This window comes from Myodes glareolus, chromosome 18, assembly GCF_982192425.1.
Source record: "Myodes glareolus chromosome 18, mMyoGla1.1, whole genome shotgun sequence".
Taxonomy (NCBI): Eukaryota; Metazoa; Chordata; class Mammalia; order Rodentia; family Cricetidae; genus Myodes; species Myodes glareolus.
This window is the reverse complement of record NC_142043.1, coordinates 37823231-37842774: the sequence shown is the minus strand read 5'-3', so window position 1 is coordinate 37842774 and position 19544 is coordinate 37823231. Positions and strand designations below refer to the sequence as shown.

Sequence of the window (19544 nt, the reverse complement as noted above, 5' to 3'; positions counted from 1 at the left end):
CTGGGGTCATCTGCTACGCTGGCCAATGACCTTTCCCCAATAGCCTCTCATAGGCTGTCTTCGTGGTGCCAGGATTCCTTCAGCCTGGGCCCTCAGCTGCCACTGAGGCTGCACCTTTACCAATGTCCTCTCCTGCCCTGTCACCGTGCCAATCCTCAGCTTCTTTCTATAACCCCTTCCTGCCTTCAAACCAGTACCAGCTGGGTGACTCTTACACTACTAAGTTCGGCTGCCGGCACGAGAGACAACCTCGGTCACTTCTAGAACCCAGCTTCAGCGTGCTGACTCTGGGGAAACACAGCCCAGAATATTTCACCTCAGTGATGCTGGTCTCTACCTAACCACTACTAATTTCTTAGCTCCACCTAACCAGCACCAATTGTCCCAGTAAGACAAAGGTTTAACTTCAGTGCTGCCAGTGTCATGGCTGGCTCCCAGCTGACCAGAATGACAGCTCTTAATTCAAGAGAGCCCTCGGCCCTGATAGTCTTTAAACTTCCCCCACAAACTTCACAAGCCAGGCCTCCATCTGCTGAACTGCTCTCAATATTCTTATCTCACTAGCTCCTACAAAACATCCCACTGAGCTCTCAGCACTCAGTGGCTTTTCTAGTTCAAAATTTCAAAGTTCTTCCACAAGCCTCCCCAAATCATGGTCGGGTCTGTCGCAGCAATGCTCCACTAAGCTCATACCAACTAGTCCTTGCTGGGGTCTCTATCTCTGCAGTGACACACCGTGACCAACAGTAAGTTGGGGAGGAAAGGGTTTATTTGGCTTATATGTCTACATCACTGTTCATCACAGAAGGAAGTCAGGACAGGAACTCAAACAGGGCAGGGTTTATTTTATCTTAGACTTGCAGGTAACAGCACTTCTCTGCAGGAGGTCCGTGTAAGAAGTCAAGGCAGGAACCTGGCTGAAGCAGAAGCCAGGGGTGCGGCTTACTGGCTTGCTCCCTATGGTTTGCTCAGCCTGCTTTTGTTTTGTTTTGTTTTGCTTTGCTTTTCAGGGCAGGGTTTCTCTGTGTAGCAGCTCTGTCTGTCCTGGAACTTGATTTGTAGATCAGGCTGGCCATGCACTCACAGAGATCCACCTGCTTTTGCCTCCTGAGTGCAGGGATAAAAGACAGGTGCCACCACCACCCAGGTAGCCTGTTTTCTTATGTAACCCTGACCACATGCCCAGGTATGGCACTCTTTCCACCCCGGGACCTGAGCTCTCTTACATAAATCATTAATCAGTCTGATGGAGGTATTTTCTCAATTGAGGTTTTGCTTCCCGGAGAACTCTAGCTTGTGTCAAAACAAGAAAACAAACAACAATCCTAAAACAACCAACCAGGACAGTGTCCTTGGGACTGCTTGGTGTCATTCCCTATTACTCTCTCTGCTCCAGTCCTCTCATGGTTTCTACCTATCTGGATCACCTTTGTCTCTTACCTGAGTCATGACATGGACAAAATGGGCTTCGCACCCCAGTGCTGGTCCTTGTCTAATGCGACCTCCCTAGCAGCCAGAGGAGGTCCTAGTCATCCCTTGCTTACCACTGTCCCTGGATTCCCTTGTCCTAAGAACAGAGGCTCAGCTCACCCCAGTTTTTAAGCCCTGTGTCCTTTACCTGCCCACCATCCCTGGCGCCGCCCACATTACCAGCTTCCCATTCTTCCGTCTTTCAGATTCCTCAGGGCCTTCATCCAGCCTGACTGTCCCGGACTGTCCCACACCTTTGTGCTCAGCGAGCTGTTGAGCTTTGAAGACACATCTTCTGAAGGAGCTTGCAGTTTCCCTCCTGAGCATGCTCTCCCTAGCTACTCACCCTGGATCCCTCTTCCAGTGCTCCAGTGCGCTGCTGGTTTAGGGCCTGTGAGGACAGCCCCTCTGCTGGATTAGCAACATGCCTCTATATCACAACAAAGCCCACAGGAGTCCCAGAAGGGGTTTAAACATTGGCTCTGCACTTTCCTCAAATACAAGAAAGAGGAAGGGTAAAGATTAAATGAGATGGAAATGCTGCTATGCTAGGTATGTTGAGCAAACACTTGGGGAATGCGTACAGATGCATCCACACTGCAGTGATGCTTGCTTACTCATACACCTGCAGTCTGGTGTCCTCTGCTTCCCTTGTCACCCACAGGAACCCCAGAGCTGGTTCAGTGCTATGTCCCTGATCCCCAGCATGTCTTATGGACTAGCTGGACAGCCAGCCCCACGAGAGAAGGTTTTAAAAAGTGCCCAGAGAATCCCGAGTATGGGTGCTGATTTCACATGACAGGGGAGGAGGTCGACAAGGTAACAATTCCAGACAGAGGACTTCTTGGGTGAGATCCAAGAGCAGGATGGAGTTTGGGGGACTGTCAGAGTGGAAAGGAACTCCAGGGAGAAGTCAACACACACACCCAACACACGGCTGCTAGAGGATGGGAGCAGGGGGCGGGGCAGGTAGCGATGAAAGAGGAGGTTGCAAAAAGAACGCCGACCCAGGTAGCAGAGTCCTGGCTGGAGGAATTAGTGTACCAGGAGGGCACTGAGACTGTGAGAGCGGGTGGTGGGCATAGGATGGACAGTCCCTGCTTTACAACTTTCTAACTTGCCAATGGCCCCAAGTGGACTCTCTGCAGTCTACAGAAACTGCACTTAGAATTTAGAACTTTTTTTATCTCTTCTTGGGCTAGAAATATGGGGTCCACTCCTCTGTGGAGACCTGGGCAGTGGCGGGAAGTGATTGCCCAGGTCGGCTTCACTATCACGACAGAAAGCTGCAGCAAGTCCTGGGCTGCAAGGCCAAGGCACAGACCCGGATCCATGTCATGCATTTCTGACTTAATGATGATCACAGCTTGCAGATGGGCTCGTCAGGACACCGCCCTGTTGCAAGTTTGAAGAGCATCTTGCAAAGCAAAGAGGTCTCACATCTGTATTCTGAAGAGTGGGATACCCAAAGTTGGGTTGGAGATGCTCCAAGTGTGAACAGGAATAAGGGAATAGGGAGCAGGGACAGGAAGGGAACAGGGAGCAGGGACAGGGTTCACAGGACTCAATTCACTGCTAAACTCCAGCCAGCAGTACTGGGGGCTCCGGGGTGTCAGACTCCATTTGGGAGTTTGAGAAAGCATTAGAGAGCAGGTAAATCCCTCCCCTTCTGGAGCCAGCATTTAAGCAGGTGTGAGGACCAGGGATAAGGTGGTTGGCTGACTGGGAGTGAGGAAAGGGAGTACCCAGGCGGCTTACACTGGAGATGTGAGTTCATACCTCCGTCAACAGACCCTGCGGACACTCTATCAGCCTATGCCATCCGTCCTCCGTTTGGCTCTCACCACCTCCCTTCTGGCACTCGGGATTTTATTTTAAGCCAATTCCCTCTAGCATTTTTAGCATATGACTAATGCTCATCCAGATGACAGTAGCCTGTCTTCTTAAAGATATTTCAGACTCTTGCAAACCCCAAGCCCCTCCATAGTCTTTTCTCTGAGGGTTCCGTCTAAATCCTTCCCCTAGGGTGGGTGTGGCAGAGCGAAGCGAGAGACCTTTTAGCCTAGGTCCTTATGTGGGAGAGCAATGGTAGGCTGGAGGGCTGGAGGGCTGGAGGGCGCAAGGATGAATAACTGTTTAGAATGAAGATGAATGGGTAGGGATAGGGTTCGTGGGGCATATGCGAGGTTGTGAGGTTTTGGTCGGCTGATATTTAAGCAAGGGCTCAACGCTGCTCCTAGATCTTACATGTATTTACTGCTTATTTTTACTATGACGCCATTTTCAGATGATAAAAACTGCTACAAACAGTGATAATTGGAAAATTTAAACCGTAGTGCTGAGAGAAGGGTACATTGCCTCTGCAGCTGAACTGCTTCTTCAATGAGCCGAGCTCTGTTGATGAAAATGATAGCAATTACAGGGATGAAGGAGGGACCACACTCTCTACAGCCATCTTCCCACCTGGTTCTTCTGCAAGAGCATCGCTTACCTGTGGGAGGCGGGAGGTAGTAGGGGCTCTCTCCCACTTGTTGATAGACCCTGGGCTGACGATCTAGGAGTTAGTCCCACTTGGGGACTTTCTTGGGAAGGGTCTCCCCTGAGTTCCACACTGTGTTGTTCTCAGGTTTCTCCTTGCCAAACCTTAGGAGTCTTGGGATGAGCTGAGACTACTGTGAACCTGGGAAACATCTCAGGCTTGAACAGGTAATGGCAGTTCAGGGGCACCCAGCAACGTGTAGTGAGCCTGTACCAAAAGCAACTTCAAGATGTCTGGGGGTCTGCAAGTAGGCTGGGTGAACGTTCAGCTCTAGAATGCCTCTGAGGGGCTGTGGCAGTTCTAGCTGAAGCTTTGTATTGGCTACAGCTAAAAAGAACCATCTGAGAGGTCCCAGGGTTCTCACTGGTTGGTTCCCAGTGAGAAGACATGCCCATAGACTCAGGGGAATCCTAAAGGCCTTGACTCAGACAAAGGAAGCAGCCAACTAGAAACATGCTTGAGATACTTAGATTTATCTAAGTCTCAAGTCAAACTAGACATTCAAGCTCCCAGACGACAGTACAGAATCCCTCTGACCATGCTTCCATGAAAGAACATCTAAATACAAAAGTAGCAAACACCAAGGAAAAACACTTCTGTTCACCAATATATCTTAAAGAGAGGGAAACGGGAAGCCACATGAAGAGGCAGTGTTAACAGGTTAGCTCTCTACGCTAAAGGGCTCCAGACTGAGGCTCAATGTTATGTGGTATACATTCTTGGCACCTGGAAGCCTGGATGGCCTAACCGAAAGCTCCTATTGTCAAGAGACCAGGCATACCTCTTGCTCATTCCAGGATGGAGGATTTGGTGCCAACCCCTGCAGGTAGAATGACTCAAAGAAGCTAACTAGGATCTGGGTGCATACCCCCATCTTGTTATTACAAAGTCAGTCTCCCTCTGACCCCCCCCCTTCATCTATGCAAAGGCTGCCATGGCCCTTTGGATGCGCAGTGTTCTCGTCCACTGGGTTCTGAACATGGGTAGCTCATGTCCTGCTGTCCATCTCTTCTATCTAGTGTCAGGTATCATTTGCTGTGTTCGGACATCTCCAGCAGGATGGGGCCTAAGAGGTGACGGCAGCAATCCTCCCTGAGAATCAGTGTCCAGACTGTGATGCGAATGCCTGCCGCATGCTACAGAGAAAGTCAAAGTCCAGTAGCAAAGGGTATTGTGATTAGTGATGGGCGGTGATGGGTGGTGATGGATAACGTAATATCCTGGTTGTTTCATGAGGTTATGATACACTGTTTACTGCACCCTTTCTGCTCAGATACACAAACACTTAAATACAGTCACAGTTGCTACAGTATCCAGTACAAAAACAGGCTGTATAGACTTCCAGTCCAGCAGCAATAGGGGAATCCATCACACAGCCTAGGTGTGTGGCAACAGCAAGCATACACTATGTTCACACAAGGACACGCAGCTACTAATGCAGGCATCAGAACAAACCCCCAACCGTACTTGAGTACATGCTTCGAACAAGAGAGCATCCACCTGGCCAGTAAGCACAAGACAGTAACCGGGCCGGGGGGGGGGGGGGGGAAGGAAACGACATCTTCATGGGATATCTTCTCACACACGAGATTGCCAAAAGCTAAGTACCCTGACAAATACCAAATTCTGATGACTCAGTGTTCCCAGAATGCTGCCCCCTGCTGGCAGAGGCAAACTGACACAGCATTGGGGGCAGACAAACTTCATCTAGCGAGGGTGAAAGCTCCACTGTCCTGCAAACCAACATCCTACACAGGGTCACCTCTCTAGGGCTGTTTGCTCACGCTCACCAGGAAGCGCCAGGGAGAGGCACACAAGCAAGGACTGGAGTCCATTCTTACAACGGGTCCTGCCCAGTAACGGAAACCAGTGGCTGCTCTGGAGCTCACAAATAAGGCTAAGAAGTCACATAGATCTCTTTGTTATTATTATTACTTGATTCTAAAAGTCCTTCAACTTTATTATTAGTATGTATCTGTGTGTGTGTGTGTGTGTGTGTGTGTGTGTGTGTGTGCGCGCGCGTGTGTGTGTGTGGTGGAGAGTATGTGCCATAGTGTACCTACAGTGGTCAGAAAATAACTTATGGGAACTGATGCTTTCTTTTAGCCTTTACAAGGGAAATCTTGCTTTTAAAAATGATGTGTGTGCATGTGTGCGTGTATATGTGTGAGTGCGTGTGTGCATGTGTGTGTCTGTGTGTCTATGTGTGTGTGTGTGTGTGTGTGTGTGTGTGTGTGTGTGTGTAGTGGAGGAGAGGCCACAGGCTTAAGATTCTTTGGAACTGAAGTTACGGGAGATTTTGAGCTGCCCACTAAATGTGAATGCTGGGTATCAAACTTGGATCCTCTGGGCAAAGAGATGCCTTCTCAGCCCCCAGGTTCCAGGTCATCAGGCTTGTGTGGCAAGCCCTTTGACTTACTGCGTCTGTTCTTCTGACTCCACTTACATGAAGAAGGACAAAGGAATGAAGCTTGCTCCAAAGAGCCCGATGACCAAAAAGCCCCAAATCTGAAACTTTTTGGTTTTCTTGGGATTCAAAAAAAACTATTTCATGTGTGGGTATTTTGCCTGCATGTGTGCAGTGCCCACAGAGGCCAGAAGAGGGCGTTGGATCCCCCAGAACTGGAATTACAGAGGTTGTGAGCTGCCCTGTGGGTCCTGGGAACTGAGTCCAGGTTCTCTGGGAGAGCAGCCAGTACTCTTGACTACTGGGCCGAATCTCTACCCCCAAATCTGAAACTTTTAGAAAAATTCTACACCGTGAAATGTTGTCTAATGCATGGAGTGATTTTAAGTACTTCCTAAAACTTCCCTCAGGCTACGAATGTCAGGTGAAGCATAGATGTATTTTGTTTGTTTAGATTTGGGGCCATTCTCAAGATAGTTCATTATGCAAATATAGAGGCATAATAAAATTTATGCAAATAAATAAAAATCTTAGCAGGAGGAGGGGTAATATTCCATACCGAAACACTCCTTGTTCCAAAAACATTTGGGGTATGAAATTTCTTTCTTTCTTTCTTTCTTTCTTTCTTTCTTTCTTTCTTTCTTTCTTTCTTTCTTTCTTTCCCTCCTTCCCTCCCTCCCTCCCTTCCTCCTTTCTTTCTTTTTCTCTTTCTTTCTTTTCTTCTTTCCCCCAGACAGGGTTTCTCGGTGCAACAGCCCTGGCTTTCTTGGAACTCGCTTTGTAGACCAGGCTGGTCTTGAACTCACAGAGATCTGCCTGACTCTGCCTCCTGAGTGCTGGGATTAAAGGTATGTGCCACTACTGCCGGCTGGAGTATGAAATTCTTAACCTCTACTAAATTACAGCTCAGCAAACAATTCAGCATTAATAAGACTGCAAATAGAACAAGCAAGTAATTAGGCTAAAACTTGGGAAGACAGTTGTCTCTTGGCAGAGGTGGGGCATGGTGAGAGGGTGGCAGATGGACCCTCGATGGTCTCAGATCTGTTCTAGTTCTTAATCATGTTGGTAGATGTTTTACATGCCTGTTCTTAGTCATTAATTTAAATTCTAGAGATATCACACACCCATGTGCGTGCACGCGCGCACGCGCGAGCGAGCACACACACACACACATATGCACACATGTACTTTGGAGGTTTGGACTTGCAATATTATCAGCTTCAAGTCGCAATCACATTTGTTGGGTTCTCTGCCTCGGAGCCCTCTAATGACGTGGCCTGGAGGTAGGCATTTCCTGCCAGTGGGGGTGGAGGTTGTTTCCTGGAAAGTGGGTCTGCTGCTGGCCTTGACCTTGCTGGTCTATTTCACAGTAACACAAGCCAGAGGCTGAGCCTTTCCCTACTGTGAACCTCGTGGGAACTTGCCCACATATTCGTGATAATCATGTATGTGGTTCTCAGTGGAGCTTTCACCTGCAGAACTAACTTGTGAAAGGACTTTCCAGCCTCTAGACTTCCTTAATCTTACCTGATTTCTTTCGGTGGGATTGAGATATCAGTAGGTTTGCCTTTCTTCTGGGACATGCCCACCTTGACGAACTACAGGCAGACAGTTGCTCCCACATGGCAGGCCTATTCAGGAAGCTGGTGTCTTTTTCATAAACACTCAGACACGTATACCATGCTCAGGGTTGGGGATGTGACTTCTGTCTTCAGAGAGCACAATGACCTAGTGCTTCAGGCAAGCACCATGTTTGCAAACAAACCAGAAAAAGGAACCAGAATGGTAGTCTAAAAGAAAATGAAGTAAGTCGAAACAGGAACCCCAGATCATGCCTACTGTGGTTCTGCCATAGCCAGACTGTTTCCCAATTGCGCCCTTTGCATGCGGTCTGCTTTCCCAGCATTTTCCATGAACGTCTGACATCTCAAAAGCTCCCTTTAGCCCTGGGCTTCCAGAAATGTGTTCATGTACACACACACACACACAGAGGCCCAAACAGGTACATACACACACAGACAGGTGTACACACACACACACACACACACACACAGGCCCAAACAGGAACATACACACACAGACAGGTGTACACACACACACACACACACACACACAGAGGCCCAGACAGGTACATACACACACAGACAGGAGTACAGACAGGAGTACACACACACACACACACACACACACACACACACACACACTGGCCCAAATAAGTACATACACACACAGACAGGTGTACACACACACACACACACACACACACACACACACACACACACAGAGGCCCAAACAGGTACATACACACACAGACAGGTGTACACACACACACACACACAGAGGCCCAGACAGGTACATACACACACAGACAGGTGTACACACACACACACACACACACACACACACACACACACACCATTTCTGCTGTGGTTGCCTGTACTCATTCTAGACACTGAGAAAGGCCAACTGTTGATGCTAACACCACTGGAAAAAAAATTGCTTTTATCTTAAAATCACTTTCTATTTTGGGCGTGTTTTTGCTGTTTGCTTTGTTTCATTCCTTTCTTTCCTCTGCCAAACTGAGAATTATGTTTCATCAGAAAACCACTGTCTGAGAATCTATCAGGAACATATTATCACATGAAGATGAAAGAAAACAGCCTTGAAGCTTGCTCACTCATGGGAAGAATTCTGGTGGGCTTTTCTCTATCGTGGACGACCCTCTCATCCCAGTTACCCGGGAGACGGTGGGTTGAACCTTGGCATGCCAGCCTGCGCTAAGCAACACAGCGGGGCTCTGCTGTTGGGAACTGTGGTCTCCTGCCCCTCGTCCTGATTGTCCCCAACCAGCCATACCTTTCCTCAATGGCCACCTCTCCTGTAGAATGATTGCCTTCCAGTTCCTCACCATGCTCACTACAATCTGGGTAGCTGGCCCCCTTTTATTCTGTCCTCTGGAGAGTTCTGAGTAATGATTAAGCTCTGAAGCCCATTGTCCCAGCTCACACCACAGCCACACCCCGGACTGACTGAGGGACTGTGGGTCAGTTACTGGATTCATCTGGACTGCCATGTTTTCTTATCTGTGCACAGGGTAATGACCATCATGGTGTTATCGTAAGGATCAGTAAGGGGAGTGAGAGAGCATTCCAAATGCTTCACAGATATTTTAATACACAGGAGCTTGGTGGGCAGTAAGTGCTCAATGAGTGTTCCTAATAGTTGAAAAGGCAGAAGTTCTCTGACTGAAATCCTGAAGGAAAGTCACCCTCACATGGCTTCTGCAAACATTCAATACTGTAGAGACAGGTCCTTATTTCATGCCAGGAAGTAAGACCCAAGATGAATTCCCAAGATGCAATCCAAATTCTTGGCCCCAGGAAGACACGAGAGCGAAATGACAACCAGCTTGCTCTCGCCACAGCGATACCTGTTCCAGCCCCTGCTCTGCCCTCAGTGGCTGGGTCCCTGGGCTTCCTCAGCTGGAAGCTGGAAGCAATAGAGGAGTGGCTCCCGGAAGAAACGGTCGAATGCTGTTGGAACCAGGGACATGTCTGCTCTTAAAAGCCCTTGCCCACCCCACTTGCAAAGGAAGACCCCAGTGAAATTTCAAGCCGGAAAAATTACTAAGTTCCCTTTGCCACATATAGCAACTGGGTCATCAGATAATCATGAAGGCATAAAGCAGAAAAGAGTGACCCTGTTTACCCAAACAGCTCTGGGCTCCGGCCTTCCTTCCCAGCCAGAAAGCAGGTCACACTCGACGGTTTTCTTTCGGGGCCCATCACTGTGCTATCTTTGCCATTCAAAGCAGAATAGAAGTTTTCCCCCAGAAAGACACTCATCTTTGCCTCTTTCCCCAGTCATCCTTGGATAAGCCCCAAGAAACTGTGCTGAAGAAAGCGGAGTTCACTCCCCATCCATCACCACCCTCCTGGCTGAGACAAAGATCAAGGAGTGGATGCACTTCTGCATCCTTCAAGACCAAAAGGAACCTATCCCAGCAGCTGTCCCCAAAGAGACACCCCGTCTGCCCTTCCCACTCTGGCCTCAGGAAACACTGATGATACCTCTGATGCCATGGGCATGATCCTCACCCAGAGAGATCAAAAGTATCTTCCAGACCTAAGAGACAGGGATAATGGAAGAATGCCGGTGATAGTTCTGTAGGCGAACAAAACCATCTGCAAAAATGATGGGTTGGGAGAATGACTTCCGAGGAACCAATAGGCCAGGACAATGTGGAAGGAACCCTGAGCTTCCATCCACCAGAGTGGAGCTTATCACTACAAGACAGACAGAAGTTGCTCATGAATCAAAGTCATGCTGCCTCCCAGCCTGGCATGGCCATGAAGAGGGGAACCACACTTTCCTAGCGTCATGCTCGTCCGGGATTTCCTTTAATCCAGGGCAAGCAACTACCCTGCTTGTCACGTAAACTGGAGGCCTTACTTCTGAATGCAAGGGTTAGGACTGGGGTGGCGGGTTCTGCCAGTCTGGTTAGGATCAAGAAGAGAGGACTTTTATCCCTCGCTTACACGTGTCGCTCCCAGTGGAGCTGACGTTTCAGGCCACATTCTGTGGCAATCAATAATGGCAAGGCAAGAAATGGGAGGCTGGGAAAAGGCTTGAGGCTTCCTGAAAGGTGGATCTTCTAGCTTGGTGCAGATCTGCAAGTGACTTCGCGTCGGGCTGTTGTTACCAAGGAGCCGTCAAGGCTTACCAAGAGGAGGGAGGAAGAAACCAGGAGAAAGGAAGGAAGATGAAAGGAAGGAGAAGGAGCAGAGGGGCCTGCAGCCGCCTCACAGCGAAGCCTCTATCATCCATCCATGGCTGCAGAGCTGTCCTCTCCTCCCTTCCTGTGCAGTCCCTTCTCACTCCCCAAGGCCCTCACAATGCTGGTTCAACAGCATCTTGTTGGAGTATTTCAGTTCCCAGGAAACATTGCTGCAGTGAAGACTCCGTGTGATGAGAGTTACAACCTACTTGCAATCTCATACGTGTCTCCAGAGCTCCAAACCACATATCATCCTACAGGAGGCATCTGTCTCCCTTGCTTAATCAGCTCTTCGTTGACCAGAGACATCTGCTGTCCTCTGGGCTCTGCTAGCAGCACCGAGATACGATCACGTCAGTCCCAGCCTGACGGCAGCCCTGAGCCTGACGAGATCACGGTTCCATGCCTAAGTTTCAGGCTGATACATGCCTTCTCCTGCCCATCACCCGCCCCAGGACATTGGGCTCAGCCTGGTTTGGTTCGGCAGCGCTTGGACACTCTTGAACATTCATCTTAGATCTGAATGCTTCTTCAGAGAAACATAAAAAGGTGCACGGGCCAAGGCCGCCGGAGCAGAAACTCACCGGTAAGTGCCCAAGGAGTGGCGTGATGCTGTCGGAGACATAGATGATACTGCCGTCTGTTGTCACCGCGATGATGAAGCCATCTAATGCCTGGGGAAAATGCAAAATTTGAAAGCTTCTTAGCGATGCTTTTGTGGAAGAACATGATACTGAAGCACAGGGTCCACCTTTTATGATGCTGGCTTTGTTTCCCAATCCCCAGACCGTTTCTGCGAATGACCTCACAGCACTTTCCCACCTTCCACACAGGATGGTTTTGCACACCATTTGTCTAGCTCAGGCAAAGTGCTTGCAAAATCACTGCGGGTTCGGTGAAAAAGTCGACCTCTTGGTATCACAAAATGAAATGCACCCGTGGAAACTGCTTCAGCAGGTTACCAAGCGGAATCAGAAATATCATGTTACCACTTCACGGGATCAGCAACAGGCCACAGTCCCCAGGCCCTGCCCCTAAAGTCATTGTGCGCTCAGGAGCAAATAAACATTTCCTGCAAGGTATCGAGAAAGATACCTTACAAACAGAAATGTGTGCCTGAAGGCCAAAGCAGGTTTCTGTGGGAAACAGAGGAAAGAACTTGCAAAGGCCTGAGCAAACTTGTATGGTTGACATAAGTCCGCCATGTCGAGAACCCTAGTGCCTTAGGCCTATGGGAAAATGGCAAAGCCTTCCTTTCCTATCCAAGTGAAAATATCGATAGTGTGTATAGAAAATATCCACTGTAGCTCCAGCCCCCACCCTCAATGGATGTTTAAGGCCTGAAGACTGCTGCCCACCAGAGACTGCTCCTACCAAGATTAGCCAAACCCGCCTCTTTGTTCAGCTATATGCAGTAGCCCTGCCTCCCTGTTCAACTGTATAATAAACACACTGAGCTTCTGGGGGTGCTGCAGCTTCTACGTCAGGGAGCCCAGACCACTCAGTTCCAGTTTTTCTGTCCACCTGTCTCTCCGTGTGTCTCTTTTTCATTCCCTTGCTGCCCCGGTCAAGTCTATCCCTGGAGCCATGCTGGGTACGGCAGACCTCCATCAGCACCCACTGCCACAGAAGTGGCCGCCGAAGGAACCATCTATATTAGAACGTTGTGACAGCAGTAGGCCGTAATCCTAGCCCTTGGGAGGCTGAGGCAGGAGGATAGTGAAACTCGTTTTTAATCCCTACTGACTCCAAAAGGAATCACCTTGTTCCACCAGACTGGGTGGGAGTGGGGATTTTATAACTAACTCATCCGGACACAAGTGTTTCCAAACATCTAAAAATTCCATGTACGTAGAAGCGTCTATACTGTCTGCTAGGCACCTCACCTTGGCGATGAGAAAATAAACACGGACCATTATCTTTCACAGGGTCGGGTCAGTCTCTTGAGGTTTAGTGTTTTAGATTTATAGATATCTGACCGTGAATATTTATAATGCTTTCATAAGACACAACTCAAAGTTAATTTAATTTCTAAGACTCAATCTATGCAGTTCAGCAAAGAAGGAGTCACGCTGGCATCTGGCTATCTGGGGAACCTGGTGAATGAATGAACAGCCAGAGCGAATGAAAGCAAGGCCCACCTCACCAGTCAGTCTATGAGGGAACAGCACAAAAGGCTCAGGTGGACATCCACAGGAAGCCTTCCACTGCTGGTACACCAGCCATGTCTTTGAAATACTGTCTTCTCCAAATCTGGGAATGGTTTTGCTTTGGGGAAAGAGGCGAAATGTTTGCTTTGAAGGAGTTGGGAACATTCTGGATGCCTTCCCCTAGATCCTCCCAGAGTGCTGCTGGGAACTTAGCCCCATGAAGGGGCCGTGAAGTCAGGAAGGTGTGCCTGAGTGTGGGAGAGCAAGGAACAGAGCAGGGCACTAACTGTGGATGTGGCTTGGTTTTTCTTTGCAGCTTTCAGAACTCTTTCTTCATTTTGTACTTAGTGTTTTAAGTATGATATGTCATGGGAATTTCTTTCCTGGTCTTTTTTAATTTGGGGCTCTGTGAACTTCTTGAATCAGTATGGGTGTGTCTTCTCTTAGTTTGGGAAAGTTTTCTTTTATGATCTTATTGAAGATCTGGCCTATCATTGACTTCTCCCTTGTCTAGGTCTATAATTCAAAGGTTTGGTTTTTCACGGTGTTCTACATTTCCTGTGTGTTCCTCCTCCTATGTTTTAACTTTCTTCCACATTGTTTGCTGGTGTGCTCTAATTTCCCTATCTTCAAGTTCTGACGTTCCATCTTCTCTTTGATCTGTTCTACTTGTAAGGCTTTCCCATGAGTTTCTTACTGAGTTTTCCAATTCCATCTTGATTTCAGCCTTAGCTCTCTCCCATGTTTCTCTTTATTGAATTCCATTTTAAAATCCTGGATTGTCTTCATCATTCCGAAATTCAGTCTTGAGTTTGTGTTTTCTTGGGCATCGCTTGGGTTTTTCTAAGCTGACTGAACTGTTTTTTTTTGTGTGTGTGTGTGTCTTTAAACACCTTGAATTCTCTGATAAAGCTTATGAATGATCTTTTATGTTCTCTGTCCCGTCCTGAGAGTTACCACCCAAGTAGCATAGGACTGGTGGGTTTGGGGTGGTGCATACTGTCTTGATCTGCACATTGTTTGTGTTTATGGAATGAGACCTGGGTATGCTAATTTCTTTTGTTGATTGCGGGTCTGATGTGGCCATAGCAGAATGGCCCTGAGCCTGGATATGGTGTAAGTGGGATGAAGTCAGGTGGACACAGGGACAATGAGGCTGACATGCAGGATGTGAGTCATGTGACCACATCTTCAGCCCCTCATTAGTCTTCTTGATGTTAGCCATTCTGAGTAGGGCGAGGCAGAAGCTTAATTTTAATTTACATTTCCTGATGGCTAAGGATGTTGAAGACCTTTGCGAATATTTATCTACCAGTTATGTTTCTTCTTTTGAAAACTGTTGATTTCACTGGCCCATTTTATTGACGGAATTTTATTTATTTATTTTTCTTTGGTGTTTGATTTTTGGAGTTCTTTACATATTCTAGATGTTAACCCCCTGTCTGAGGGATACCTTATGCAAGATTCCCCCCCCCCAAATCCTGTAAGTTTTCTGTTTACTTTGTTGATAGCTTCTTTGGTTGTATAGAAGCTTTTTAATTTCATGCTGTCTTATTGTCTTATTCATCAATTCTTGAGGTTGGGTTTTTTTTTTTTTCCAGGAGTTCTTGCCTCTGCCTCTACTGTGAAGCAGTTTCACCCTTTCGGGTCTTATGAGAAGGTTCTTGATCCATTTTGAGTTGGTTTTTGTAACACACAACTCTTAAAGGAGCCTCATCCTTTGGATACATCCATGGACCTCTTCCTTGAGGTGTCTGGCCATGTCTGTGGGTGTTTGGTGTTGTTGGTACTGGAGGTTGACAGCGGTCTCTAGCGTGGAGAGGCAGGGGATGATGCAACACATCCCATAATACACAGGGCATCAAAGAAAGATCAGGCACAAACGCCAGTCACATGGAGGCCAAGACATTCTGGGTTAGACTTGGGTGTGATGGTGAAACAAAGCAAAGCCCAGCAACTTTAACCCCTCCTCCATTATTCTCCTAAATGGTTTTTCCTTTAAAATTCAAATTTGTTTCATCAATGCAACCTCAGTGGTTTCTTTTGGGGGTGGTGCTTTGAGGTTGGACCTAAGAGGGTAACATGTGGGAGATAAGCTCTATTACTGAGATTGAGTTCCAGCCCTTAATTAGATTTATTCAAATTGATATATGAAAATATAAAGTTGGACCTACCCATGTGGCACCATGGGATATTTGTTATGTGTGTAGTTAGTATAATGTTTAAGTCAGGTTAGAGGTATCTGCCTCTTTGCCATCTCTTCATGGTGAAGACATTTAAAATACTTCCCTCTGTCTTCTGGAAGTCACAACACTCTGTTGTACTTACAGCCACCCCGTAGTGCTATAGCACCCCAGAACTTTTTATTTCGAGCTGACTGTAAATCAGAGCCTATCATTAGTCTTGTCTCATCCCACACCCCTCGTCTCTCCAGCCTGTGGTAAACCCCATTTTCCCCAAGGCTCTCTGCAGTCTGTAGGTGAAGGTTTCTAAGGCATGGAGGCATTCTTGTCAACTGGACCTTTCTGGAAATAGATGGGAAGCCTGGGGAAAGGAGTTGGACAAGTCGTTTTTCTTTTTTTCTATTTATTTATTTTTGGTACAGTGAGCCCCTGTCCTTCTTGGAGATGACCACCAGCTCACTGGCCTTATACACAAAGTATATAAGACCCACATTGAGTCTCTATGTGAACAATTCTTGTCATTTGCCATGGCTCTGGAAATCCCACAGTGACACTTCATGTGGTACAACAGAACCACAATGTGCCCCTATCCATGGAAGGGGATGTCCACAGGTCCTGGAGGCTTAGCCACACTGCATATTACAGAGAGATGAAATTACCTACAGACTCCTGATTCTGGTGGACTGTTCTTTGCATTTTCTGGGGCAGTGTATGGACTAAGAAAACAAATTGCTAAAACTTTCCTGAAAACATGAAGAAAGACCTTGAATTCCCCAAACCTTGGCCAGCAAGAACAATCTTTCCTTTACAGGCTTGAGAGCTGTCTCAGTAGGCAAAGCATTTGTTTTTGCAGAGGCCCTGGTCTTGGTTCCCAGCACTTGGATGGTAACTTTGAGACGGCCTTTAACTCCAGTTCTAAGGTATCCAATGTCCTTTTCTGACCTCTGTGGACACCAGGCACCCGTGCTATGCCTAGACATACATGTAGGCGAAACGCTTACACACATAAAAATTAAAGAGATATATCCAAACGGGATGGGAAAGAAAGACAGAAAAGAAAAAAGGAAGTTTCTGTCTTTTTGAGTCATTTCTCCGAGTGCTTTGGCCACAGTCTTCCTCAGCTTACACTCTATTAGAGAGGCTGGGTTCTAACTGGGCTGTTTTTGTTCTTTTGTACTTCACAACAGTGTGAGTCTTGAAATCTGGTTCTGTGCCCCTTTGACAGATGGTAGGAAGAAAGAAAGATTCATGCCTGGAGACACTAGAGATTCCCTAGGAGCATATGTGTTCCCAACCAGTTTGGGTCCCCATGGAAGTAGACGGAATCTCCTGGCTATGAAGCCTGGAAGCCTGGAAGGACAACATGCTCTCTGAAAGAGGGGACTGTGCCGTATGGACGGGACAAACACTAGGAAAAAGTTGTTCCGTGGAAACTCATGAGTCACCTGAAGGGGCACATTGCTGCATTCGGACCATCAGGGAGGAGAAATCAGATGGTTCTGCTGAGTCAGTCCCAGATCTGTGTGTACTGAAGGGCACAGGCTGGAAGAGACGCTCAACGTAGCTAGACACCTGCACTAGGTGGTAGACATCTCAGAGCTGCCTTCCGTGGACCAGGGCTAGGAAGACATCCAACTCAGAGCTGCCTTCCGTGGACCAGGGCTAGGAAGACATCCAACTCAGAGCTGCCTTCCGTGGACCAGGACTGGGTAGACATCTCAGAGCTGCCTTCCGTGGACCAGGGCTGGGTAGACATCTAACTCAGAGCTGCCTTCCGTGGACCAGGGCTAGGAAGACATCCAACTCAGAGCTGCCTTCCGTGGACCAGGACTGGGTAGACATCTAACTCAGAGCTGCCTTCCGTGGACCAGGGCTAGGAAGACATCCAACTCAGAACTGCCTTCTGTGGACCAGGGCTGGGTAGACATCCAACTCAGAGCTGCCTTCTGTGGACCAGGGCTGGGTAGACATCTAACTCAGAGCTGCCTTCCGTGGACCAGGACAGGCAGGGATGACTGCTGATCCAGGTCATGCATCTAGACTTCTGCTCTATCGTCTTCAAGGACTCTCATCTGAGAGCAGCTGCATGCGGGCATTAATTAGGATTGCCCACATTAATCTAAAATCTTTTTCCAGAAATGCTAGTCCCGATGGTTAGACCTTCCTTCCCGATATGAATTTATCAACAATTTTAAAACTTCACAGAAGCTTTATTCTGTGACTTTGAAATGCACTGGATAAAACAAAAGGGTTGTGTTAACGGGCTCTTAAAAAGTGGCTGATCCCAGAGGGCTATATGTTTTTAACTTCTTTTCCGTAGGAATGAAGAGATAAATCAATTCCTGTACAGCAGCATAATGATGCATCAAATTAACATTCTATTTCACAAGCGGCTTTAAATTTAACATACTTAAAATACACTGCTTCTGCAGAAAGTTCTGTATTTTCTTTAAATATCGTTCCCATGCAGAGTTAAGTAGCTTTCATTTGCTGCAAACGTTCATTAATGCATTTATGTTTCATAATATTTAGACATCTTTATTCTGGCATTTTCTTATTCCAGTACTTTCTGTTTTCTGCATAGATAATCTATGGAAATTGAAGTTTACATCAGTGTTATATAGGCACAGGGAGGAGCTATAGACAGTCTTATCCTAACAAGCCACCCTCCGAAGCCTCAGCTAGGAGCCATTCACGGTCATGCGACCAGGTTGAACTTCCCTCTGCTGGACTTTCTGGTCCACGTCTCAGTCAAGTCCCTTCTGGTTCTATCCGTCTGATGGCCTTGGCATGCACCTCCAGTAACCCCCCCCCCCCACAAGTCGGAAATCAGTATCTGTTGGTGCTTTGTAGAGATATGATCTGTCCTGAGGACTTTAAGCCTTGCGTAATGATTTCAAGGACACTGTTGGAGGTTATTACTTCAGCAGCAGCAGGCTGTCCACCTCAACTTGATCCTTCAGGGAAACTCAGTGACTGGACCCCATGAAGGAGCATGGCCATCTTGCACAAAAAGGGCATAGGTTGAATGGGAGGCACAAGTCACTGCGACTGACATCCACATAAACGTCAATGTACTATGAGCTCAGGCTTAAAACATACTCTTCAAAGGCTTGTTTGCCAATGTGTGTCCACTAAGGAGGAAATTACAACCTCCGCATTCTACACAGGGGCTTCTGTCTGACATGATCTTCTATTCCTCTCCACTCTGTCTTCTGCCACTCACTCCTGGTTCATGCTCTATGCCCCTTCTTTGGAGACAACAAAGAGGGCCTGTCCTACAGGCATTGAGGCAAAAGATAGCACCCCACCACTTCCAGTTTGGAAAATATTGCTTAGGAGGCCCAACTCAGTAGCCAAAGCATAAGCAATAGCAGGCAGGGTCACAGGCCAGTGTCTGTTCCAAAGCTTATTTCCAAGGCCTTGGGCAGTTATTTTCTTCAGGCATGGGAACTAACAGGAATCAGCAGCTGCATTTTAATTTCTAACTTACTAAACTCTTTAACCTATCAAGGACACATGTGTGTGAATATATATGAACGTCTGTGCATGTGACAGTATACGTATGGGCAAGCGCATGTGTGTGAGTGCTCGTGTGAATACATGTACGTGAATACATATTCATGTAGTACATGTGCATGTGTGTGAATATGTATGCAAATATGTGTGAGTGCATATTACATGCGTATGAGTGCATGTGCATGCATATGAATATACGTGCACAGCAGAGATCAGCTTTGGGCGTCGTTCTGCAGGGGCCTTCGTTTTGATTCTTTTGATTGAGACAGGGTTTCTCTTTTGTCCTGGGGCTCACCATGTAGACTAGGCTGGTAGGCTAGGCAGCCAGTCCTACAGATCTGCCTGTCTCCACCTCTCAAATGCTGGAATTAGAAATGGGCTTCACCGTGTGTGCATTTTAAAAAACGTGGCTTCTGAGGACCAAAATCGAGTCCTCATGCCTATGAGGCAAGAGCTTTCCTGACTGAGCTATTTCCTTGCTTTTTGTTTGTTTGCT

At 47.5% G+C, this 19544-nt stretch overlaps 1 protein-coding gene across 3 annotated transcripts in view; it reads right to left on the bottom strand.

The window, feature by feature from the left end:
• Positions 1–19544, bottom strand: part of Npas2 (neuronal PAS domain protein 2) — a 186450-nt gene that overhangs the window by 61315 nt on the left and 105591 nt on the right. For all 3 annotated transcript variants that reach the window (XM_087898097.1, XM_087898098.1, XM_087898099.1), the window contains one exon: positions 11781–11870. In XM_087898097.1, coding sequence (XP_087754223.1) covers positions 11781–11870 — 90 coding nt within the window. The remainder of the gene's footprint in view (positions 1–11780; positions 11871–19544) is intronic.